Here is a 26,627-nt window from a genome sequence, read left to right on the forward strand (position 1 = left end):
TGAGGAGGAAAATGACGCTCTGAGGCGGCTACGGCGAGAACCCCGAGGAGAAAGGGGCGGAGCTTAGACGGGGTCGATAGAGGGGGCGTGGCGTGAAGCGGCGGTCCTGTCACTGGAGGGGGCGTGAAGGGGGCGGGGCATCGGTAGCCGTTGCCCGCGCGCGGCTGTGCTCGCTGGCGACCTCCTCTCCGGGTTCGGTCAAGGAGCAACCGACGTCGCTGCTCCCAGCGGCCGTTGAGGGGCGGGCGCTCGGCTCGTAAGAAGGCGGAGGGGGGGTGTGGGAGCAGAAGCGGCCGTTGGGAGAGAGGCGTTTCGCGCCTGAAGTGGCCGCCGCCGCCGCTGCCGCCGAACAATGGACGAGCCTATGGCGGGAGCAGGGCCCACCCCGGCCGGTCCTGTCGCCATGGGTGGGGAAAACGAGGCTGAAAGCCGGCAAGGCCCCGCGGACCGGGCCGACGAAGAGTCGCGGCTCAACCTGTTGGACACTTGCGGGGTGTGTGGTCAGAACATCCAGAGCCGGCGGCCCAAGCTGCTGCCGTGCCTCCACTCGTTCTGCGTGCGCTGCCTACCCCCGCCGCATCGCTACCTCATGCTGCCGCCTCCCGCCGCGCCTTCGCCGGGAGCCGGCGGCCCCAAAGACCCGCCGCTGCCTCCGCCGCCGCCTTTGCTTCAGCCTTCCCCGGCCCCCTCGTCGCCTGTCGCCACGCCGCCCTCGCCGCTGCACTGCAACCCGGGTAAGGAAGCCCGCGCGGCGGCCGTGTCACGACTGGGGGTGAGGAGGAGGAGGAGAGCTCGTAGTTACCTCAGAGCAAGGCGGGCGGGAGAGGGCGGTTGTCGCGATTCCTCTCAGCACTTGATACCGGAAGAAAAGACAAACCGAGGCAGGGTTCAGTTGGCGAAAAGTGTCGCTGAGGTTGGAATAGCGCTCTTTGTCATGGAAATCCTTTCCCCCCAACTCCTAAGGCAGGGGAAGTGAGGGGAGGGGGGGAGCATTCTTCTCCACGTACGTTTCATAGAGGAGTCCCGGGGTTTACAAAATGGGCTCCTGGGCCGAGTCTTACCTCAAGTTGAGCCCTGGTTCCGTAGCGGCATGAGCTGTGGTAGCCAAGTCGGGAGCCTGCTTCGTCGGGTGCGTAAATATGCAGAGGCTGAGAGGCAGCCGTCGAGAGACTTGAAGGCAAGCAGGCATGCGAAGGATCCAGTATCCCGGGAGCTGGCATGCGAAAAGCAAACAATAGTGGCGGGGGGGAATGTGGTCATTTTGAGGTTGTGGAGGCAAGTGCTATGAAGACACAGGCTCTCTGCCTCTCCACAGAGCTCTGGGGTTTATGCTGCTGTGCAGGAAACTTGTGGGATTTTAAACGTGGGGCGCCGAGATCCGATGTAAAACGCCACCTTTGGGAAGGGAAACCATAATGGACTGCAACTTCCCATTGTTTATACACTGCATCCTGTGCTAGCATAGATGCGAGCCAAGAAATCCCCGTTCAGGGGCTGGGCTCCTTATTATCCTTGCTGAAGCAGATATTTGTGCTTAACAGCATAGTCCAAAAGGCAACTGTCTACTCTATTTCGTTCCTCTACTGAAGATGTTGGGGCTGATGATAAGCACTTCAAAAGTAAAGCGTTAGAGCTGTAGCATCAGTCCTCATTTTGCTCAACAAAGATGACAGGGTAGTAACAATTTGTTATTTCTTTGTACTTCAGTAAGGTACAGCAGGCTAAGGCTTTTCTTGGTAGTTTTTTGTTGTTTTGTTTTTGTTTTTTGGAGGGAGAGTTTCTTGTCCCTCTCTGGAGTTCTCAGTTTCTTCAGAAGGTGCATTTTTTTGCTGGGGGAAAAAAGCTATTTGTGTGCATATTTTGTCTGGATGACAGATATAGCTAACATTTGTCACTAACCCTTGGCTCATAGTAAGTATGTTGTGAGCTTGAGGGAGATGGCTTGTATTAATAGTGATGAGTGTGTTTGAGGATAGTCATCTATGCATGTTATATATTTATCTCTTTTTTAAAAATTCCATGAGCCTCCTATATTGTCAGGATTTCTCATACATTACATAATTTCAAGCATAATATGCCTTTTTCTTACTTTAAAAACTATATACAATTATTCCAGTGACATGTTTTTCACTCTTTTATGTCTGTTGTAAAGGTAATTCAGCTTTTGACCTGTCCGATAATTTTTCACCCATAGCAAAATTATTATATTGCATGGTAAGGAGTGAAAGCTCTTTTTTCCATTGTTCCACTTCCCAGACCACAAATACTGTATACCAGTTTGGAATTTTTGTTCTAAAAGTTCCTATCCGTATTATGAGTTTGGGGGCTGCTAGGTTGTATACCTGAGCCCCTCTTCTAATTCCTAGATCCAGTGTAGATTTAATTATTGTAATAGCCAGACTTGCCTGGTTATGGCCTTTTGGTATGAGTAAGTAGGGGAGCAAAACAAGTGGTTCTGTGCTAGATGACAAATAAGTGGGCCTTCCTCCCTCAACTGTCTGTTAGAAAGACAAAAGGCCAGAGTAGAGTTTGAGTGCTATTAGCTAGAAACTGGGTACAAAAGCTGCAGACTAGAAAGGCAGAGAGAGAGCCATAGCTTATTTCTGCTGGAATTCAAGGAGGACCTGTGAGTGAGGTATGGAGATGGTAAAGCACAGGTTGGTGGGCCATCTGCCACTGATGTTTTAATTGAACAGTGTTTTGAAAAGGACTTTTGGAGATCCAACAATCAGCTGATCATAAGCCCTCTTTCACTGACAAGTTTTACATACCCCACACCTGATTGTCATGTGACAAAGGTCTTTGAGAGCAGAAGCAGTAAAGTGTAGAAAGTGTTGGAAAATGCTGAAAAGTGCTGACTCACTCTGACTCATCCTCTAGATGACTCATTCCTTGTACAAATATTGTATCAATTACAGCACGGGTAGGCAAACTAAGGCCCGGGGCCCGGATCCGGCCCATTCCCCTTCTAAATCCAGCCGTGGACGGTCTGGGAATCAGCGTGTTTTTACATTAGTAGAATGTGTCCTTTTATTTAAAATGCATCTCTGGGTTATTTGTGGGGCATAGGAATTCATTTCCCCCTAAAAATATATTCTGGACCTGCACAAGGTTTGAGGGACAGTGGACCGGCCTCCTGCTGAAAAAGTTTGCTGACCCCTGAATTACAGAAAGACACTCAGAGCCAGGAAAGATAAATACAATGGGCTCAGTGTGCTCTCTAGTCTAATCTTCTTCTGTTTTACTTTGCTCTTCTCCATTATGTGTTTGTAAAGAAGTATGATTGCCTCCGTAAAGTTTTATTCATTTACTGTGAAGACTCTGCGTTTTTTACTTTGCTGCGTGACGCTGATATACAGTCGTACCTCGGGTTACATATGCTTCAGGTTACATACACTTCAGGTTACAGACTCCGCTAACCCAGAAATAGTACCTCAGGTTAAGAACTTCGCTTTAGGATGAGAACAGAAATTGTGTGGCGGCAGCAGGAGGCCCCATTAGCTAATGTGGTGCTTCAGGTTAAGAATAGTTTCAGGTTAAGAACGGATCTCTGGAACAAATTAAGTACATAACCAGAGGTACCACTGTAATGCCAGGTGTAGGGCAGGTAGGTGTGTGTTGACTGAAATGGCAGTCCCAAGAGGAGGCCAGGTGAGACTAATTCAGTTTGTGGGCTGGGACCCGCCACCGCTATTCTAAAATGTGTTGTGGCTTTTAAATACTTTGGTCACATGTTATTTTAATGAACATAATTCATTCTGCAATAGCTCTTTTAGCATTCCATTTTTGTGACTTTCAATCTTCTGCAGCTCCTTTTTTCATTTTTTACTATTGTTACTATCCTGACATCACTATACATGGCTCAAGAGTTTATAGAAGTCAGTGAACAAAAATTGTACAGGTTCTTCTCCTCCAAGAAGCATACAATCTGAAATGTACAAGAACAGGGTATGCAAGAAGAGACTCGGATAGAAAAAGAATGCGAGCAAATTGCACTTACACATCTGTATTGTACAGCTGAGATAATTGTTTGTAAAGTGAGACTAGAGGTTACTATTTATTTAAAATATTTTAGGGCATCTTTCAGTGCAAATTCGGCTTGGGGTTGCTTATAACAAATATCAATAATAAAACCACAGTTTCAGAAATGCCAGGGATATGCTGAAAAGGAAAAGGTATGAGAAAAATCTGGATTAGGGGAGGGGAAAGTGTGAGAAGGCAGTGATTAGGAGAACATCATATAGACAACAGATAATTAATGGAAGTACAAGATGCTTACTATCCACGTTAAACAACTATGAATGAGTCCCTAGTGTTTGCCTCATTGATCTTAATGACACGTGCACATAGCAGTGTTTCATACTTTCCAGCCCAAGATATAAGAAGATTGCATGGGGTGCCTGTACAGTATATTGTATTCTTTATATATGTAACCCTATGTCAGCATTTAGATTTTTTACTTTAAACTACATATTTTGTGCAGGGATTTCCTCATGGACTATTTTGTTATAGCAGGAAATTTGCCTCTTAGCTTCAGTGTATTCCTGTGTACTTTCAAGGACTTCACAAATCCATAGCCCCCAACACTGTTATTGGGGTGTATGAGGTGTTAGGGGAGGAGTACTGCCTCTGGTGGAAGACACGTTGTACTCATCCTGGGGTAGTTTGTCCACCTTTGGTCTCTACGCTGCTCTCAGCTCTCACCTGTGGCTCCTAGAAGTGGTCAGCATGTGACAGTGGCCACACCACAGAAAATGGCTTTGTCTGGTTTGCTAAACCAGGTGAGGGTAGCCATTGGGTCTCAAACCCTCACCGAGTTAGGAACTTCCCCTGCATGTGAAGACAGGCCCTGACAGATTGAGTGGGCAGAACCAATAGAGTGGTACCTTGGTTCTCAAACTTAATCCGTTCCAAAACCAAGGCACACTTTCCCATAGAAAGTAATGCAAAACGGATTAATCCCTTCCAGACTTTTTAAAACAACCCCTAAAACAGCAATTCAACATGAATTTTACTATATAATAAGACCATTGGTCCATAAAATGAAAGCAATAATCAATGTAAAAAAGGTAAAGGGACCCCTGACTGTTAGGTCCAGTCGCAGACAATAGTGGGGTTGCGGCGCTCATCTCGCTTTATTGGCCGAGGGAGCCGGCGTACAGCTTCCGGGTCATGTGACCAGCATGACTAAGCCGCTTCTAGCGAACTTTCAGCATGTGGTGCTATCACTATTCAGCATGTGGTGCTATCATGCTGACTCAACTGAGACCTGTGTGACAGAATTTTAAGAACAGTTAGAAAATTTCATCCGCAACTTCAATGCTCTGCTGAACTAAAATGCAATGAAGGAATGGAAGAGATTGATCTGCATGGCTATAATTCTGTTCCTTAACCAAAACAGTCTTGCAGGTCAAATAGGAGTGCTTGGTGGACTAGCTTTGAGGCTGCTGGCTAGAGGTTCTTGGCATAACAACACCAATGCAATCAGTACATTCCAAGTTAGTTTACTCATTTATCTGTTAGAAATTGAATGGTTTATATGCACATAGCTCATAATTATGCCAGTAAGCTCACCTGAGCCATGCAAAAAATCATTGCTTGGTGAAGAGCAGGAAACCACGTTCTTCCTGTAGCATATGCATCTTGGTATGTGCTATCTAACATCTGTTGCAATGCACACACAGCCAAAACCTATTACTTATGTTGTTCTTTGATTAAATTGTTAAGGAATGATTTTAATTCCATCTGCCTTTCTTCACTCATAACATAGTTATGGTAGATAAAAGTAAGAGCTGTAGAAAGTCTGTATGGTTTGTTGATTTGGCATCCACTGTTCTAGAGCAGAAACTACCAAACATCCCCCCCCCCCATCACTTGAAAATTGCTCATGGTTTTTCCAGGTCACTTACTGATGTTTCTGACTGTTGCAGTAATTGTAATGTCCTGTGCTACATGCAATATGATATGTAACCCCCCACTTTTATTTCTTGTATTGTTAGAGCTACCACTTGAGCTACCAAACTCTTGCAACAGGGAAGATATATTATTTTAGCTTATTTTAGGCCTTATCCAAACTTACCTGGTGCCCCATGCTTTCTGGGCACAGGTCCTCACTTTCCCTGCCCATGCATTTGTTTTGTTTTGTTGTTGTTGTGGTGTGTGTTTTTGGCCCTGGTGCTTTCCTTAGGAAAATCTGGTCTTTTATCAATGAATCAGAGCAAACATCAGTTTCATAGTTTGCCATTTACTCTAATTGTGGTAAAGAGTGGGTTTGTGTGGGGAAAGCACCAGGGGTAAAAGAAAGTTCTTGAACACAAACCTGGAAAGCCTCCGGACCTGTGCCTAGAAATGTGGAGCAGAGTTAAGTATGGATGACTTATGAGCCAGAGAAGAAGTGGTAAGATGCTGGGTTTACCATTTTCTATTAGAAAGAACACCCCGTTACTCCAACTGCAAGTAGCCATGGGACTACAGAGCCACAGAGAAGCAAAGTATGACCTTTGCCATCTGCCAGAAGACTATGTTCTGCTGTGTTGAGCAAGCTCAATTAGCTAGGGATGTTGGGAGTTGTAGCCCAACTAGTGATGTTAAATTCTTGAGAATAATTTTCTGGAGAATATTATCGAGAATATTCTTAATTAATAAGAATATTAGAGAATTTTCATTTAAAATAGGAGAATATTCATTTTAATGCATTGAAAAACTCTTTCTTATTGGTTAGCAGGTCAGCACTGTTGACATATAGGGAAACTTATTGTTTAGTAAAGTACCACAGTGAAAATATATAAGCACAAGCCTACTTGTCACTTGCAAGTATCAAGTGAAAAAGTAAAACATGTTTTATAGTTAAAGTTAAAGCATTCTAAAGTGATAGCACCAGTAATTGTCATGTAAAGGTTTGGTATAAGGAAACTCAGTAGTTAAACCATATTTTATTATTCCATTAGAACATATGCATGTTATGTTGTTGTTTAGTCGTGTCCGACTCTTCGTGACCCCATGGACCAGAGCACGCCAGGCACTCCTGTCTTCCACTGCCTCCCGCAGTTTTGTCAGACTCATGTTTGTGGCTTCGAGAACACTGTCCAACCATCTTGTCCTCTGTTGTCCCCTTCTCCTTGTGTCCTCCATCTTTCCCAACATCAGGGTCTTTTCCAGGGAGTCTTCTCTTCTCATGAGGTGGCCAAAGTATTGGAGCCTCAGCTTCACAATCTGTCCTTCCAGTGACCGCTCAGGGCTGATTTCCTTAAGAATGGATGCGTTTGATCTTCTTGCAGTCCATGGGACTCTCAAGAGTCTCCTCCAGCACCATAATTCAAAAGCATCAATTCTTCGGCGATCAGCCTTCTTTATCGTCCAGCTTTCAAATCCATACATCACTACTGGGAAAACCATGGCTTTAACTATACGGACCTTTGTTGGCAAGGTGATATCTCTGCTTTTTAAGATGCCGTCTAGGTTTGCCATCGTCTTTCTCCCAAGGAGCAAGCGTCTTTTAATTTCGTGACTACTGTCACCATCTGCAGTGATCATGGAACCCAAGAAAGTAAAATATCTCTCTGCCTCCATTTCTTCCCCTTCTATTTGCCAGGAGGTGATGGGCCCAGTGGCCATGATCTTCGTTTTTTGATGTTGATCTTCAGACCATATTTTGCGCTCTCCTCTTTCACCCTCTTTAAAAGGTTCTTTAATTCCGTCTCACTTTCTGCCACCAAGGTTGTGTCATCTGCATATCTGAGGTTGTTGATATTTCTTCCGGCGATCTTCATTCCGGCTTGGGATTCATCCAGCCCAGCCTTTCGCATGATGAATTCTGCATATAAGTTAAATAAGCAGGGAGACAATATACAGCCTTGCCGTACTCCTTTCCCAATTTTGAACCAATCAGTTGTTCCATATCCAGTTCTAACTGTAGCTTCTTGTCCCACATAGAGATTTCTCAGGAGACAGATGAGGTGATCAGGCACTCCCATTTCTTTAAGAACTTGCCGTAGTTTGCTGTGGTCGACACAGTCAAAGGCTTTTGCATAGTCAATGAAGCAGAAGTAGATGTCTTTCTGGAACTCTCTAGCTTTCTCCATAATCCAGCGCATGTTTGCAATTTGGTCTCTGGTTCTTCTGCCCTTTCGAAATCCAGCTTGCACTTCTGGGAGTTCTCGGTCCACATACTGCTTAAGCCTGCCTTGTAGAATTTTGAGCATAACCTTGCTAGCGTGTGAAATGAGTGCAATTGTGCGGTAGTTGGAGCATTCTTTGGCACTGCCCTTCTTTGGGATTGGTATGTAGACTGATCTTCTCCAATCCTCTGGCCACTGCTGAGTTTTCCAAATTTGCTGGGATATTGAGTGTAGCACCTTAACAGCATCATCTTTTACAATTTTAAATAGTTCAGCTGGAATATCATCACTTCCACTGGCCTTGTTATTAGCAGTGCTTTCTAAGGTCCATTTGACTTCACTCTCCAGAATGTCTGGCTCAAGATCAGCAACCACACTACCTGGGGTATACGAAACATCCATTTCTTTCTGGTATAGTTCCTCTGTGTATTCTTGCCACCTCTTTTTGATGTCTTCTGCTTCTGTTAGGTCCTTTCCACTTTTGTCTTTTATTATGGTAATCTTTGTACGAAATGTTCCTTTCATATCTCCAATTTTCTTGAACAGATCTCTGGTTTTTCCCATTCTATTGTTTTCCTCTATTTCTTTGCATTGCTCGTTTAAGAAGGCCTTCTTGTCTCTCCTTGCTATTTTTTGGAAATCTGCATTCAATTTCCTGTGTCTTTCACTACCTCCCTCGTATTTTGCTTGCCTTCTCTCTCCCACTATTTGTAAGGCCTCGTTGGACAACCACTTTGCTTTCTTGCATTTCCTTTTCATTGGGATGGTTTTAGTTGCTACCTCCTGTATAATGTTACGAGCCTCCATCCATAGTTCTTCAGGCACTCTGTCCACCAGATCTAAATCCTTAAACCTGTTCCTCACTTCCACTGTGTATTCATAAGGGATTTGACTTAGATTGTATCTTACCGGCCCAGTGGTTTTTCCTACTTTCTTCAGTTTAAGCTTAAATTTTGCTATAAGAAGCTGATGATCTGAGCCACAGTCAGCTCCTGGTCTTGTTTTTGCTGACTGTATAGAGCTTCTCCATCTTTGGCTGCAGAGAATATAATCAATCTGATTTCGATGCTGCCCATCTGGTGATGTCCATGTGTAGAGTCGTCTCTTGTGTTGTTGGAAAAGAGTGTTTGTGATGACCAGCTTGTTCTCTTGGCAGAACTCTATTAGCCTTTGCCCTGCTTCGTTTTGAACTCCAAGGCCAAACTTGCCAGTTGTTCCTTTTATCTCTTGACTCCCTACTTTAGCATTCCAATCCCCTATAATGAGAAGAACATCCTTCTTTGGTGTCATTTCTATAAGGTGCTGTAAGTCTTCATAGAACTGGTCAATTTCAATTTCTTCAGCACCAGTGGTTGGTGCATAAACTTGGATTACTGTGATGTTAAAAGGTCTGCCGTGGATTCGTATCGAGATCATTCCATCATTTTTGAGATTGCATCCCAGTACAGCTTTCGCCACTCTTTTGTTGACTATGAGGGCCACTCCATTTCTTTTACGGGATTCTTGCCCACAGTAGTAGATACAGTGGTACCCCGCAAGACGAACGCCTCGGAAGACGAAAAACTCGCTAGACGAAGGAGTTCTTCGTTTTCTTAGCCGCTTCGCAAGACGCATTTCCCTATGGGCTTGCTTCGCAAAACGAAGCTTGCCCCGCAAGCTCCGAGGATAGCGGGGAAGCGCAGCGCGTCTTCCCATCTGTCCCCGGACCTCTTTTGAAGCACGGGGTGGCGGGGAGAAGATCGCTTCTCCCCGTTGCCAGCCCCGCAATCTCCGGGGACAGAGGGGAAGGCGCGCACGCCTTCCCCTCTCTCCCCGGACCCCTTTTGAACCAAGGGGCGGCAACGGGGAGAAGCGATCTTCTCCCCTCGGCCCCTTGCTTCAAAAGAGGGGACAGAGGGGAGGGCGTGCGAGCCTTCCCCTCTGTCCCCGGAGATTGCGGGGCAGGCAACGGGGAGAAGCAATCTTCTCCCCACAGCCCCTTGCTTTAAACAGGTCCGGGGACAGAGGGGAAGGCGCGCGGCGCTTCCCCTCTGTCCCCGGACGGTCTCCATAGGAACGCATTGATTGATTTTCAATGCATTCCTATGGGAAACCGTGCTTCGCAAGACGAAAAACTCGCAAGAAGAAAAAACTTGCGGAACGAATTAATTTCGTCTTGCGAGGCACCACTGTATGATGGTCATCCGAACTGAATTCGCCCATTCCCGTCCATTTTAGTTCACTGATGGCCAGGATGTCAATATTTATTCTTGCCATCTCATTTTTGACCACATCCAACTTACCCAGGTTCATGGTTCTTACATTCCAGGTTCCTATGCAATATTTTTCTTTACAGCATTGGACTTTCCTTTCGCTTCCAGGCATATCCACAACTGAGCGTCCTTTCAGCTTTGGCCCAGCCGCTTCATCAGCTCTGAATCTACTTGTACTTGTCCTCCGCTCTTCCTCAGTAGCATGTTGGATGCCTTCCGACCTGAGGGGCTCATCTTCCAGCGTCATAACTTTTATATGCCTGTTGTCTTTGTCCATGGAGTTTTCTTGGTAGGGATACTGGAGTGGCTTGCCGGTTCCTGCTCCAGGTGGATCACATTTGGTCAAAACTCTCCACTATGACCTGTCCATCTTGGGTGGCCCTGCACGGCATAGCTCATAGCTTCTCTGAGTTATTCAAGCCCCTTCGCCCTGGCAAGGCAGTGATCCATGAAGGGGATACATGTTATAGGACAAGTCAAAAAATACAATTGGCATGTTAAGGTTTGATACAAGTAAATTCAGTAATAGGCTATCTTGTGCTTCTAATAGCTCTAACACTTAATAACTGTTTTGGTGACTAAAACACAGCTTGAAAAATAAAACTATATTCATACATATAAAAAAGAAGCCATTAACATTAAATATATTATATGATAATATATTTCAGTATGTCAGTCTCTGGTAAATGGCACCTTGTACCATTGAATGGCACTGCAAAAACCAGTTAAAGGTATATTCAGAAGGACACCCATGTGTGTCAGGGATAGGAAACATTTTTGGCTCCACAGGCCAGAACCTTATCAATCATATGTCGTTAAGATGTCATACGATTGATAGGTAGGTGGCTGTAGCCACCTACCTGTCAAAGTCCCTTTTACTCCTGTGTTAAAGGGAGGAGTGAAGTCTTACAAAAGCCTTTGTGAGCTTCCCCCACCCCCTTTAAAGTTAGAGCAAGATTGGTGACTTAAAAGTAAAAGGGGGAAACCTACAAAGGGTCCCACTTGAAAGGTGGGAGCTGATGAGTGAAGATTTAAATTTTGCTGTCTTGGCTGCACAGTTGTGTTCCCTACTGGGAGCACATGCAGCCAATGCAGAATTAAATCCTGTCTTCCCACCTATTAGCTGAGATCACTATTCAGCTGATAGGTAAATGGCACTTTTTGCAGAAAATGGTCACTGGTCAAATTGGCCCACAGGGCAGAGATTCTTCTGCGTATGCAGAAATACATCCATGATGTCTATAAATAAAATGAAAATCGATAGCATGTCATATAATGAGTGGTATTTGGTTGGGCTACCTTTTAAACAAATCATCAGACAAGAAATAGTAAGTTTGAAAACAATGGGTGAATTGACAAGCAATATTGCCTGGCAGAAATGCAAATGTTTGTTACAGATGTTGTTACATTTGTCTCATTCTGATTTTAACATTCAGTAGATAATATAATCAAGAGATGCAATGGAGCCAGGTTATGACTGATGCAAAGAAACAGTATAAGTTCAAGGACACAACCATTTTTAAAGTAGAACAAAAATTATTGTCCTTCGAAAGCAATTCTGAGTTAAGAAACATTGTAAATGGTTTAGCCACAAATATTGATAAGCAAAAGCAGTTAAACTCAAATTATTACCGTTTAGTATTATTTTTAAGAAAAAACCTCAATCTGCACAAATGTCAGCTAAAGAAGTGCTACGTGGTAAATAACAGGCAAATCCTGGTGTAGGTGCCTAACCTGGAAGTAGCCCCAAACATCAAAACACGTCATGGAAAGGGACTGGGCAGGGCAGAGGGGACTTAAGCATGCTCCACCGATGCGTGTGAGGCTCCAGAGTGGAAACCCTGCACAAATTGAGGATTGCCTTTACATAGGGCTGGATTCAGAGATTTATTACATAACTGACTGCATACTTCCCGGAAGGAAGATTCACATTCAGTCGAGTGCCAGGAAACACTGACCTCTACATAATTCAGAATTCTGTGGAATTCTGAGTGTTCTGTCTAGTGATGCTGGTTTTCAGAAAAATACTCATATAAATTAGGATAATTTGCACCAGAAAAATTTCAGTTTATATTGGATAATTCTTTGATGTCCTAGGGATATAATTTTACACGTTCATTTTACTTTTATGTAGTACACAAACCTGAAAAAGTTGCCAGTTGTTATCTTTTTGACCTAATACTTCTCAAATATTTGACCTGAAATATCATGGGAAAAGATTATTGCACTTAATATGGTTTAAATATTACTTGGTTAAATTTTGTTGGCTGGCGCTGATAAGAGTTGGAAGCCAGCAATATTTGGAGGGCACCATATTGGCTACCCTTACCTACTACAATATATATTACTAAATGTTAATTTCATCATTCCCTTAAATGCTGGGAGCTGCCTGTAAAATCTGACCATGAGAAGAATTTTCCACCTGCTACTAGCTCTCAAATTAGCGGAGGAGATAAGGAGATGCCTGTGGGTCTTTCACAAAGCAAACAAGGGGACCTTACAAACTTTTTAAAACTCCAGAAAATGAAGAACACATGTTAACCGAGATTTAAATAGGCTGAAGATAACATGGCGCCTCCCCCGCCAGAGGGAGTTTGAGAAAGGAATTTGCTCAACAACATGAGGCATTAAAAGAACTAATTAAAGTGACATGGAACCACACACAGCAAGAGAGGCACTATCTGAATGCAGGTGCCCATCAGGAAGATTAGTCATAACACAGAGAACAGTCTTGGCTCATTGCTGCAGGTGTAGAGGCTGAGGCGTGTAAAAGGGAGGTGGAGAAGGCCATCTTCACCAACAGTCTGGGCTGGCCCCATGCTGGACACCTGCAGCCTTGAGGGTCTCTTCAGGCACAAGGAGCAGCAGCATGAGGACCTGGCCACTTTCTAATGAAGTTCAGCCTTCCTAGCCAACCCAACATCGCCTTGAACCAGGCGCTGTCTGAGGATCCCTTGCACAAAGAACTGCAAGACAAGCTGACCATGTATCCACAGGTGCAGGAAAAAGTGTGCCAGTTTTAATGGAGTTGTTTAAAAATTGTGAAATTGCTGTGTGTGAACTTTTTATTAATTTAGTTTTGCACCAAGGCAATCAAAATTCCATGCACTGTGTATATTATATAAACTTCATGATTTGTATTTTGCATAATTCTGTTTTTCCAGAGAGTGTCAAGGAGTGATGCAGTATACTGAATCTCTGCCCCAGTTATTTAATATCTTATTCCATTATCCCTCTGTCTCATGAGTTTTCATCAAGCATTGCTCACACATTTTCAAACATTAAGGCTAGAAGCTGGCTGAAAAGTAAAATGGCTGAGATGCTTTGGAAGTTGAAATTTTCTGAAATAGCACCTTCTGCACTTTTTTTTCTGTGGAATTGCGCACATAGAGCCATGGGTTTTGGAACTGTCTTCTGGAACTCTTGTACATGGAGGTAGTTGTTTGCCAAACCTTATAGTCAAATTTTACTTGTGTTAAAAAAGGGTATACAGGGAACGGCCATTTTGTGCATGTTCAAAGTACACGTGTGCCGGTAAGCCAACCTTGGATTGTAATCTTGCAGTAATCCAACCTTGATGTTTACTGGTGCATGGGCAACTGTGGTCAAGCTATACTAATCCAGGAACTGCTAGAGCTGTCTTATCAAGCCAGAGGTGGTAAAAAGCACTCCTTGTCACCTACGACACCTGTTTCTTCAATGGCAGAACTGGATCTAGGAACATGCCTAGACTATATACCTCCTTCAAGAAGAGTGCAATCACATGCAAATAAATTTAGCTGACCAACTTCCAAGACTTGAGAATCACTCATCCAAAGAGCCTCTATCTTGCCAGGATTCAGACTGAGTTGATTAGCCCTCATTCAACCCACCACTCTACTACATCCATGTACTGGTCCAGGGCATTCTCAGTCATTCCTGATTCAGATGTTATAGAGGAATATTGGTATCATCAGCATACTGACAGCTGCTCCCAACTGCTTCATATAGATGTTAAATAATAGAGGTCACAATATAATGCTGTGCAGCACTGTATAGCTCAAGAGCCAAGGAGTTGGGAAACACTTATTGCCATCTTCTGGATCATCCCTGGAGACAAATATAATATAAATATTAAAATATTGATATAATATGGTATAAATATGGGGTCTTAACATGTATGAATTGTTAATTGCTTGGTTTCATCATAAGTTCACAACAAACATTTCTTTCACTGTACAGTATTGTGGAAACTTTTCAGCTATTCTGTTTTTCTGTGGCTTTTAAAATATTATGTTTCCTAGTTCACAGAAGTGAAAGAAATAAGTATATAAGACATGGAGATATTAGTTAAGTTTAAACAGTCCACTTTCGGTTTTCCTCAGCCTTAAGTTTAGTTTGCTGAATTGCAAGGTCTTCCTGTTGGCCCTTAATTGAAGACTGGTGTGGTTATTTGTTGCTTCTCTTTTATAAGTCAATACCTGCAACATAATAAAGCTGGTCAAGGAGCATGAAGAATTAAAACATAAAAGTTGTTTGAAAAATTTGCCTTCCTACATCATATAAATGGACATCATATAAATGGCCTGCACAAAAACAAAAAGAAAAATCGTACTCAATTTGTAGATTAATAAATGTAATGAAGAATCCACCTGAAAAGGGGTTATAAAAAGGGGGAAATACCAGACCGTAAGTTCCTTTTTTATTTCTAAACTTATTAATTCATGTCATTTTTTTCTTTCTCCCTAGTTGGTGTTGTTCGTTGCCCAATTTGTGGCCAGGAATGTGCAGAAAGACACATCATCGATAACATATTTGTGAAGGATACTACTGAGGTTCCTAGTAGCACGGTGGAGAAGTCAAATCAGGTGAGTGTGTCTGGTGCTTTTCAAATTCCCTAAGCTGTCAACTTGTCAGTCTTCTCTGTATGCCGTATACTTAAAATGAAAATGTTATTGCAGTCATATTTTAAATACTAGTTGTCATCTAGGAAATGAAAGTATAGGAGAAGGAGTAAAATATTTGTGTTGTTTGACATTTTATGTGTAAGATTTGCATCTTACAGAGAGAATCTAGTTATCAAAGGGTAATAGTGAATATTGCAATGTGGGAGGGCACAAGGTTTGGAATGGGGGAGAACTTTCTTCATCCCAATATCTACATTCACTCATGAAGAACCTTCTAGTGGTAGGCAGGATCAGAGGCAAATCTGAGCAGAGCAATGGATGTGATTCTTACCTTTGTAGAGTAGGCTACATTCCAGCCAAAAGTCAGTGGTTTTTAGCATTGCAGTGTTACAGAAGCCTACAAAATAAGTATATGTGTAGGTGAGAAATCTGATTTCTGTTCCTCACCTGATTTCCATTCCTACTAGTAATGATACCACTGAAAGCAAATATGCTGATTTGTTTCAATAGGCATACTTTTTATTTCTACTTAAACCAGGTTTGTACAAGCTGTGAAGACAATGCAGAAGCCAATGGTTTTTGTGTGGAGTGTGTTGAATGGTTATGTAAGACCTGCATACGAGCTCATCAAAGGGTGAAATTCACGAAGGATCATACAGTAAGACAGAAAGAGGAAGTATCTCCAGGTAAAAGTTCTTTTACTTAATGCTCAGTTCTATCTAATGCATTTTTTACATATTCTCTTCTATGTATAGTTTTGTTCATTTTCATTATTTCAGTATACTTCAGGGTTAACATCTGTACCAGTCTTCAGATATGCTACACAAATGTTTTCAGGGAAATATCTCCTGATCAAGGCTATTTTGGGGGCCAGGGATATCCATTGTTTTAAACTACAATTTAATGTGACGTGTGAATGAGGCTATTCAGTGTCGGGGTTCACAGAATACTCTGTGCGATCGTAAGTCTGGAGGCTTGAGTTTGCTAGCTGATGCAACCAGCCTGCAATACTTTCTGGGTCAGAAAGACTCAGCAGTAATGTGCTGTCAGTTGATTGCAGGCCATCGGTTTAAAAGGGAAACCTGTCCAGCAGTAAGTGCTGGTGTAAAAGAGTGTTGTCAGAGAGAGAGAGAGATAGAAAGGTCTTCCTATTTGCCCTAAGGTGCAGCCAGGTACTCTGTTTGACTATATGAACTGCTTGTGTATTATAGCCTGTAGATACTTGTATATATAAGGTAAAGTAAAGGGACCCCTGATCATTAGGTCCAGGCGTGACCAACTCTGGGGTTGTGGCGCTCATCTCGCTTTATTGGCCGAGGGAGCCAGCGTTTGTCTGCAGACAGCTTCCGGGTCATGTGGCCAGCATGATTAAGTTGCTTCTGGCGAACCAGAGCTGCGCACGGAAACGCCGTTTACCTTCCCGCCAGAACGGCACCTATTTATCTACTTGCACTTTGATGTGATTTGAAACTGCTAGGTTGGCAGGAGCTGGGACCGAGCAACGGGAGCTCATCCCGTCGCGGGGATTCGAACCGCCGACCTTCTGATCGGCAAGTCCTAGGCTCTGTGGTTTAACCCAAAACACAACACGTCCCTTCCAGTAATATATGTGGGGTTAATTGTAGTAATAATTGCCCCTTCTAATCCTAGCAGTAACAACAAAAGTTGATTCCCCCGTTTAATTTTGCAGAAGCTGTTGGTGTAACTAGTCAGCGACCTGTGTTCTGTCCTTATCACAAGAAGGAGCAGCTAAAGCTTTATTGTGAAACTTGTGACAAGCTGACATGTCGGGATTGCCAGTTGCTGGAACACAAAGAGCACAGGTATTATAATTGCATGTAACCAAATTGAAGGTGAAACTGGAAGTTAGAGGCAGATTTCAATTTATTCCAAAAATATAAATATCCTATAACCTCTGTGGTGGTTCAGGTTGTAGCCTGAACCGTGAGAGAGAAGAGAGGCAAGCAAACCAGCCAAACCTACCACTCCTCCTTGTTAATTTAACCATTGCTGCCAATGTGGTAACTTTATTTTTCTCTGACCACCTCCACTAAACAGGCCATGAACCTTCTGGACTTTAAGTGGCCCAACTTTCTTTCTATACTAGGTAGAGTAGTGTAGCACTTGAGCATGGAATGAATAAGAAGACCTTGCACCAATTTTTCCCCAAGCAGATGGGGGGCACACCTAATTTTTCAGCTTGGGTTGCTACACATAAGAGCAGTTTAAATTAAATGCACCCAGCTATACCTGTTCTAGACTGTTTCCTGAATGGTTCAGCTTTCTGGCTTCATTGTGCTCTCTAACACATTCCAGTGTTCCTGTTCTCTTAAAGCAGTCTAGGTCCTTTTCTTTCTTGCAGCTCTTCAACTCTCAGTCCTTCGAGTTTCTGACTCCATAACTAGCTATTTTCTAGCTTGACTAATATACAATATTTCACCCCCACTTCCAACCTTTTAGCTAATCAGGAGAAGAATGTATTAGTTCAGTTTCTATTTCCCCTTAATTGCCAGATTCCTAACATGAAGCTTTGACCTTCCCATGCAAAATATCATCTTGACTCTCGGATGAACAACCTGAGCAAAATATGGCCTTGCTCTTTTAACCTTCCTGTAAACTTTTGACCTTTCCTATGCCTTTACACCAAAACTCAACCATTCAACAACCTAGGTTTTACAACCAAAAGCCCAATACAAAATGGCTAAAACGCATCCATCTGTTGAATTTTTAAGGGGCACACTACCTTGTAGTTATATCAGTACAATTTTGGTTTTCCTCTTTTGCAGAAAAAGAGGTGGTAAATTTTGGCATGACTAGTCTAAATGTCCAAAGTCCTTAGAGGTTTTACAATATAATCTTGGACAATGTTTATGGCCATAGGCCATACAATTTTGGCAATCAAATGCTTTATTGATCATTATTTTATTGTCCTCCAAAGACCTATGAAAATAAAATGATTTCATATGAAAAATTGTTGTCACATAACTTGTCTTACCTTTTAGCAACTTTTTTTAGTAAGGCAAGATGGGGAATATTTTGCTATGTGCATGGTTTGTTATTTTTCTTTTACTGCAGGTACCAGTTTATAGAAGAAGCCTTTCAGAATCAAAAGGTTATAATTGACACATTAATCACGAAGCTGATGGAGAAAAGCAAATATATAAAATATACAGGGGAGCAGATTCAAAATAGGTACTTGTTTTATAATAATAAAATATTATGTTTATACGACATATATTTTAGGCTAAATTTAATTTATATCTATTTCTCATGTTGTGGGTTTCAGGTGATATTTTCCCTTGAGAAGTATTTCTGTAATTGGTTTCCATGACCATTGGAATTGTACTATACAATATAACAGTTTAACGTGCACAAAACATTTATCAGAATCACTGTAAAGAGGTTTGATGAACTATAGCTAATGTGACTGCATTTGCATTACTATTACTATGGATTATTGTTGTTGTTTTGTTCCTAAAAATATACTGCTTTACAAAAGAATAATAGAATTATAGAGTTGGAAGGGACCACAAGGCTCATCCAATCTAACCACCTGCAATGCAGGAATCTCAACTAAGTCATACATTACTACTCTCTTCTTAAAAACTTCCAAGGAAGGAGAGTCCACCACCTCTCATGGGAGTCTTTCCCACTGTCAAACAGGTTTTACTGTCAGAAGGTTCTTCCTGATATTCAGTTGGAATCTCTTTTATTATAACTTTAATTCATTGGTTTGGGTCCTACCCTCCAGAGCAGGGGAAAACAAGCTTGCGCTACCCTCTATTTGATGGACAGCCCTGTAGGTATTTGAAGATGGCTATCATAACTCCTCTCAATCTCCTCTTTACCCAGCTAAACATACCCAATTCCCTCAACCATTCCTCATAAATCTTGGTTTCCAGACTCTTTATCATCTTGGTTGCCCTCTCTGCACACATTCCAACTTGCCAATATCCTTCATAAATTGTGGTGCCCAGAAGTGGACACAGTATTCCAGGTGTGGTCCAACCACGGCAGGACACTGAACTTCTGTTGATGCAGCCTACAATATAACATTGCTTTTTTGTGCTGCCACATCACTGCTGACTCATGTTAAGCTTGTCATCTGCTAAGACCCCTATATCCTTTTCACATGTTCTACTGGCAATCCAGGAGTCGTCCTTCTTATATTTGTGCATCTGGTATTGCTTCCTAAGTGTAGAACTTAACATCTGTCCCTATTGAAAATAATTTTGTTAGTTTGGGCCCAGTTCTCCAATCTGTTAAGGTCACCTTGAAATCCCTATTCTGTTTTCAGCGGCATTGGCTACCCCTCCCAGTTTGGTGTCATCTGCAAATTTGATGAGCATTGCCTCAGTACCTTCATCCAAGGCACTTATAAAGGATACAAATGAGAGCTCTCTGCCCTAAGGCAAGCTGTCAAAACATGGGAGTATGACAGAGTGGGAGATGGAACAGGAAATGCAAATAATGGTGTAGTCAAAATTATATTGATAAAAACACACATTACAATATTATACTGCTTATAATTAATCATTAAAAAACAAACATTAGTCATTCAAAAAATAAAATTATATGGGAAGGGAAGGAGATTGATTTTGAGGTGTTCACTTACAAAGAGGAATAGTGGCATGTATGTTTTGAGAGAAAATCCCTGACAGAGAAGGATAAAAAGGACAGGGAAAAGAACAGTGCCTTTATTCTTTACCTTTCTGGTAGATAGTGATGTGGGTTATCCAGAAAATTTTGAATGGAAAAACTGCAGAAAATGTTCCTTTGCAAATTAGCGTAATTTAAATAAGAACATTTTCTGATGGCCTAAAGAGGACTTCTTTTACTTGTTTTTAGTAAACAAGGCTAAAAACTTTGACACTATCAAGCTTGCCTAACATTGCACTTGCAGTTCACAGCTGTTCATTTCTACTAATAAAAAATATGAGACAGAACATTTTCTGCGGAAAAATAAAGCACTGGAAAATTTCATTGAAAATTGTCCACTACACATCACTGCTGGTAACACAATATGTGAAAGAAGCATTTTTTTTTTTGGTATTTCTCTTTTATCCATAAGGCTGAGGGTCTTAATGTTCACTTTTCTTCCAATTTACCATTAAAGTTCAAGCATTCAAGATTCATAGAATCATAGAATTGTTATAGTAAGAAGGGACAATTCAAAGGTTTTCCCAAAGGCTCATGAAATTGATTGGACATAATCCAGCAAATGCTAGTCGCAACAAAAATCCAGTTGAAATAAGTGGATCTTGAGTTCGTGGCTGTTTCATTCCATTTATTTCCTAGGGCTTAGTTAGGACTAAGTTTACTAGTATCCAAAGATTTCAGAATAAGTTATTTTGCACATTTCCCATGTTGAACATATTAAAGAGCATTTCTGTTTTCCACCTTTTTAGGATTCATGAAGTGAATCGGAATCAAAAGCTGGTGGAACAGGACATTAAAGTTGCTATTTTCACATTGATGGTAGAAATAAACAAAAAGGGGAAAGCTCTACTCCATCAGCTTGAGGTAAATTATTCTTTACTGAGGGGCAACATTAAGACCCCACTCTGACATTACTGCACATTTTTTAATCACTTTGCAGTAATATCTACTGCTAAATAGAACTGAATGTATTTATCATGCTTTATTAAATGCATTTGTTATACTTTATTAAATTCTTTTCAGAAGAACAATTTGAAACATTTCAAAATTTTCTTCTTCTGCATAGGAGGGATTCCATATTGACAGACAATCCTGTAATTTTTAAAAACTCTATTGTATGTCTTTGAATACTACCCATGCAAACACAATCACACTAGGGATGTGATTACAGTGGTGCCCCGCAAGACGAATGCCTCGCAAGACGGAAAACTCTCTAGACGAAAGGGTTTTCCGTTTTGGAGGTGCTTCGCAAAACGAATCTCCTATGGGCTTGCTTTGCAAGACGACAATGTCTTGCGAGTTCCTGCTGTTTCCCCCCCCCCCCCTTTTTCTAAGCCGCTTATCAGCTGATCCAATCAGCAGATAAGCCGCTAATCCGCTAATCCGTCAATGGGCTTGCTTCACAAGATGAAAAAGCCGCTAGACGAAGAGAATCACAGAACGGATTATTTTCGTCTTGCGAGGCACCACTGTACTTTGGATAATTTATATTTACATTGAAAACAAATTGTGCAGTGTGGAGTACTCCTGCTTATTTGTTTTTTACAAAAATATGTTTAGAGTGTGTTTAAGCATTTAGCCTTCCCACATTATAAAATACATCAGAAATCACCAAACAAATATTTATAAAAAAGTAGGAAAAACGGCAACTTTAAAGCATAACAGAGACATTTCAGTAAGTTAGCATAACACATCTTTAAACAGCTCAGCAATTTCAAAACCAACAGCAGTTAAAATAGAACAAATGAATTCAGTTTTAAAGACTTGTACAGAAAAATCCATACACAATTATGGAGAGAAATGCATAAAGCTTTGGGCGGAGTGGTCACCACCAAAAAGCCCTCTCATTCTTACCAACCTAATTGACCTTAGCAACGAGCCTGTGAGCAGTGCCTCTGAAGTACTCTTTATGTATATACAGCATGTCATGTGAATAAGGTTGGTCATGATCTTTACCTAGTTACTCCATTTCCATCTCTGCCCCCTGTCACCTGTATTCTGTGGCCATTGAGCATGTTAGATGCTTCTGACTGTTTAGGGATTTTCTCCCCTTGTGTCCTTTGTGTAAGTGTGGGTTCATTTTGACTGCATGAGGTTCAAACAACATATTTGCTATTTGTATATTTGATGTTTGGCATTGGAATGCTGGACCATTGTAACTACACTTTGGGCTAACATCTTCCCTCAGCTGCCCACATCGCTGCAGGTAAAATGCAGTGAGAGAAGCAGGATATCTTCTCTTGTGTTTGAACAAGATGTAATACCAAACAAAATGCATAACTACCGGTACTTTCTTTCCCCATGGAGGGATACTCATTTTCAAGGCCCACTACTGATCATTTCCCAGGTATAAATCAAAGGATCAAAACAGCATTTGAAGAGGCTCATTGTATTCTATTATCAGCAGAGATTATCTTGAGCTGTGTTAAGCTTTAGATTTATCTATTTTGCAGCAACATGCTTCAATTTATATACATGTATTAGCAATAGGCTTATGCAAGCATAAAGAAACATGTGTAAAATGGCCATAAGAGCTTCTTTCAGTATTAGACCTCTGTATTATACACTTGAAGCTACTAACATGAGTTTGACCAAACTGCAGTGGAAGACTGGATTGCCTGGTGTGCTCTGGTCCATGGGTTCACGAAGAGTCAGACACAACCAACCAACAACAACAAATTATACGCTCTAGTTAAGGAAGCCTGACATAAGTAAGGCAGGTAAATGTCTGGTTACTAAAACAGGCACAAAGATACCAAATGAAAGTAACGTATTTTTCCGTGCATAAGATGCCCCAATGTATAAGACACCCCTACTTTTGGGACCCCAAATTTAGAAAATGTGAATATGCACTATCTCTGTATAAGATTCCCCCAGATTTTTAACCATACAGTGGTACCTCGGGTTAAGAACTTAATTTGTTCTGGAGGTCCGTTCTAAACCTGAAACTGTTCTTAACCTGAGGTACCACTTTAGCTAATGGGGCCTCCTGCTGCTGCTGCCGCACCGCCACCATGCGATTTCTGTTCTCATCCTGAAGCAAAGTTCTTAACCCGAGGTACTATTTCTGGGTTAGCGGAGTCTGTAACCTGAAGCGTCTGTAACCCGAGGTACCACTGTATTTTAAAGTAAAACAACCTAGTCTTATACCTGGAAAAGTATGGTACATTCTGTGGTTAAAAACAGGTGCAAAGAATGATTGAGAGAACAGTGTGGTTAAAAAGGTGTCTGTTTCCGTGAGCTTGTGTTAAGTAGTCACTGAAAACAGGATATAGCATTTAGAACCTTGAGCACTATTTAGAAAAAAAACACTTTGTCATTTTAAGGATGGAAATGTTATTTAACTTAAATAGGCTTCTCATATAAATTTATAGTCATACAGTAAGAGGGTATAAAAAGCAGAACTTGGTCTTTGTTTACCACCATTTCTTGAACAATCAAGGTAGACACTGTTTGCGCAGATCTGGGCAGGTGTGGTCTTTCATCGATAAAGAACCTTGCTTTTCTGGTTTGTTTCTAAGTTCGTGAGTTTTACATTTTTGCAGTGGAAGGATGTGATTGTTTACTTGTCTATTTTCTGCTGTTAAATAAAAGCACTCTGTTGGGCATTATCTGCCTGTGTGTCAATCAAGTGTGATCTAGTATTGCCTAGATTCCGGGAGCCTACATATTGAGACAGATAGCTAGGAACTTGGGGTCTGTGCCTCTCTCTCAGCCCCTGGATTTTTCACAACCTTCTTAGCACTTACAACTTCTCTTTCAGCGTGCGCTCATCATTCAAATGATGACTTCTAGCACATCACTCTTCTAGCATACCACTTTGAGTCAAAGGGTAGCCAACAAAGGGTAGAAATCAAAGGGTTTGAATAGTAATAAGATGTAAAAGACAAGGCTTACTTGTGTTTGATCACTTGAAGAGATGGAGATAATAAACACGCACAACTAGAGTAATGTGTTAGTGGCAGTTAACACTTTTTTATGAACATAGCTGTTCCTGTATCTTCTCTGAAAAATTCAACTGTTTGATTTGGCAAAAGAACTGATGAGTGTCTGGGTTTGTCCCTTGCAGTGTCTAGCTAAAGAACACCGAATGAAGCTTGTACAGCAACAACAGGAAGTGGCAGGTCTTTCTAAGCAACTGGAACATGTCATGGACTTTTCTAAATGGGCTGTCGCCAGTGGTAGCAGCACCGCATTACTGTACAGCAAACGCCTAGTAAGTGTTGGAAGTTGGGGTGCAACTTGCTTGCAGAGAAGAGTTTGCATGGGACTAAAATAGAGTAAGAGAGCTTCAGTTTCCTTCACTGTCTCTGTCCCTTTGATCTCAATGCTGACCTATCCTTTGATCTTGTCTGATATTTTCAGGTTGCCTTCTCTCCAATTTACGCCTCTCCAAGACACAAAGGTGCAAGCACGGCCACCTTTGTTTTCTCCAACTTAGTTTAATTGAGAATTAGAAAATCTATCCTATCCATGTTATGTATTTCTTATAATAAATGATTTGTTATTTTTCCTCAACAAGTGTCTCCACATGTGTGATTGCAGCAGGCAATCTTAGTATCTAACCAGATTCACAAGCTAGCCCCCACACTCTGTGCATAAATTTCAAGAGTAAGGATAGAGAGCTACTGGACTTTTGTCTAGGAAAGCCATAGTCATGGCAAGTTGATTACAAAAACAATGTGCTCTTAGCAGGATATGGGAAAGCAAGGAACATAAGAACAGAGTCTGCTGAACAGTTATCTATAAACGTGCTACTGTTGTTCCTAGTTCTACTATGAAAGCATGATAAAAGCTAGAAAGAGCGCTTAAAAATAAACTGGGCAAGCAAGGATTAAAAATGTAATGCATCAGTTTAATAGTCATCTTTTTAGATGCATGTATTAATGAGCTGGGATTGACAAGGTGAGCATGCACCTGATGGCTAACATGGGTTTACCACTGCACGGGATGAAGCAGTCCGTTCAGCAGCAGTGTGGGGAGAGAGGAAGTCACAGTAGCATCTTTGTGGTGGCAGTGCTAAAGCTGTGTGTACACCTGTGTAGCTGCCCGCAACCCAAAGCTCCCTTGATCTTGCTGCCTTCTTGCCCTTGTCTTGGCAAGTGTAGCACCTTTACATGAGAAAAACCCTTTTGTCTCAATTAATTCCACAAGTGAAAGCATTGAACCTTTGATGCAGGTCAGCAGTTTTACATTGCCCCTTTGAAGTCCCCCTTTGAAGTTGCTTTGTTTCAGCAAAGCCACATAAAGGGCAGTTGTTCAGTCCAGAAAGAAACAAGAAACTGATTATTATATATTTTTTTAAAAAAACCCACAATAACCAGGTTTTAAAAAAAGTGTAGCACCGTTATCCATGGGAGGACACAGCTGCCACTTCACCTCCATCATGCGCCACTGCTGAATCTAAGTTAAATAAATTCAGTCAAAGTATCTCCTCTCTCAGTTCTTACATCAACTCATAGCCAAAGCTTCCTCTATTAGACATTTTTGTCTTTCAGTTTTATTATTAGCTGTTTATTATTACAATACTATATTCTGTATTTATTTCTGTTTATTATTAGCTAGTGTAAGTTGTATCTTATCTGTCATGCTAGTGCACAGTTTTGAAAGAGTTCCTGTTGCATTGCCAGGAGTGATGCTGTGTATTTACTATTTAAATAATAGTAATTTTTTAAAAAACCAATACTATTTGTGTCATGGGAATTCATGAAATGTAATATTTTTGTTAATAAAACTTTGCTAGGAGAATGTGAGAAACACGCTATATATTTTTTATCAATTTTAGGGGGGTATCATGGGGAAAAACAGCCTTTATGTGGAACACTTTCCCCAGATAACAGCAGAAAAAGTTGAACTTTTTCATACATCATTCCTGATTTATTTTAGATTACATATCGATTAAGATACCTCCTTAGAGCAAGGTGTGATGCCTTACCAGTGTCTAACACCACCACCGTGTTTCACTGTGATCCTAGCTTCTGGGCCCAAAATATCTTCAATTTAGGTATGGTACATTTACATCTTTGTTAGTCTCTTTGTTAGAAACTGTTGATGTTACTAAACATGTTTACTCTCTGAAATAACTGTTGGCATTGATTTCTTTTAAGCGGTGTCTTAGGAATAGTTAGAGAATGCATTCCCCCTCCAAACTTGATACCCTTCTTAGAATATATCTATTTCTGTTATTTTATACTTCTTCCCTCCACTTTGGGATTATGAACAAGAAAGCCTCCACTCATGATGAATTTCTACATAGAGATATCATTTATTGACAGGACATTTTGTGTTCTTTGTGTATGCTCCGAATGCACACATCTGTCTTGTTGCCTGTGCAGGCGGTAGGAATCCCCAATTAGGTTTGTACTGCATGCATAAGCACATTGAAAAAATGTGCTGTCACACGACACATGTATGTATCAAGTACATTACATTTCAAAGATGGGAGTAGGGACGCTCAAGGAATCAGATGGGGTGTGTATTTCCAAAGCAAACTCACCTGATCTGCATATCCCAGATTGGAATATGGTTCTTTTTAGTATCCACACACACAAAAGATTCTATGGCATAGTCCAAGGGCAGACTCTCGGTGTTTGTTTTTAATAGGTAGTAGCTGCCTGGAGTGGCTAGAAAGTATGTTTCCTGTTGTGCACATTGAAAATTGGGGCACAAATGCTCTTAAGAACAATGGGGGAATTATGTTCTGTCCCACCCAA

The 26,627-nt window shown here is 41.5% G+C and overlaps 1 protein-coding gene and 1 long non-coding RNA gene across 4 annotated transcripts in view; one reads left to right on the forward strand and one right to left on the reverse strand.

Moving 5' to 3' along the window:
• LOC310687256 overlaps positions 1–3,431 on the reverse strand; it is a 37,465-nt gene extending 34,034 nt beyond the window's left edge. Inside the window, exon 1 of the long non-coding RNA XR_014516340.1 lies at positions 1,062–3,431. This is a non-coding gene — a long non-coding RNA (uncharacterized lncRNA). The remainder of the gene's footprint in view (positions 1–1,061) is intronic.
• TRIM24 (tripartite motif containing 24) overlaps positions 75–26,627 on the forward strand; it is a 40,011-nt gene continuing 13,458 nt past the window's right edge. For 2 of the 3 annotated variants that reach the window (XM_083461925.1, XM_083461927.1), the window contains exons 1-8: positions 75–734; positions 15,098–15,216; positions 15,794–15,941; positions 16,946–17,078; positions 18,331–18,447; positions 20,664–20,778; positions 23,984–24,130; positions 25,801–25,918. In XM_083461925.1, the coding sequence (XP_083318051.1) occupies positions 353–734; positions 15,098–15,216; positions 15,794–15,941; positions 16,946–17,078; positions 18,331–18,447; positions 20,664–20,778; positions 23,984–24,130; positions 25,801–25,918 (1,279 nt within the window). In that variant the 5' untranslated portion in view covers positions 75–352. The remainder of the gene's footprint in view (positions 735–15,097; positions 15,217–15,793; positions 15,942–16,945; positions 17,079–18,330; positions 18,448–20,663; positions 20,779–23,983; positions 24,131–25,800; positions 25,919–26,627) is intronic. The other variant, XM_083461926.1, reaches the window with a different exon arrangement.

This window comes from Podarcis liolepis, assembly GCF_965112155.1.
Source record: "Podarcis liolepis genome assembly, chromosome: 10".
Lineage (NCBI taxonomy): Eukaryota > Metazoa > Chordata > Lepidosauria > Squamata > Lacertidae > Podarcis > Podarcis liolepis.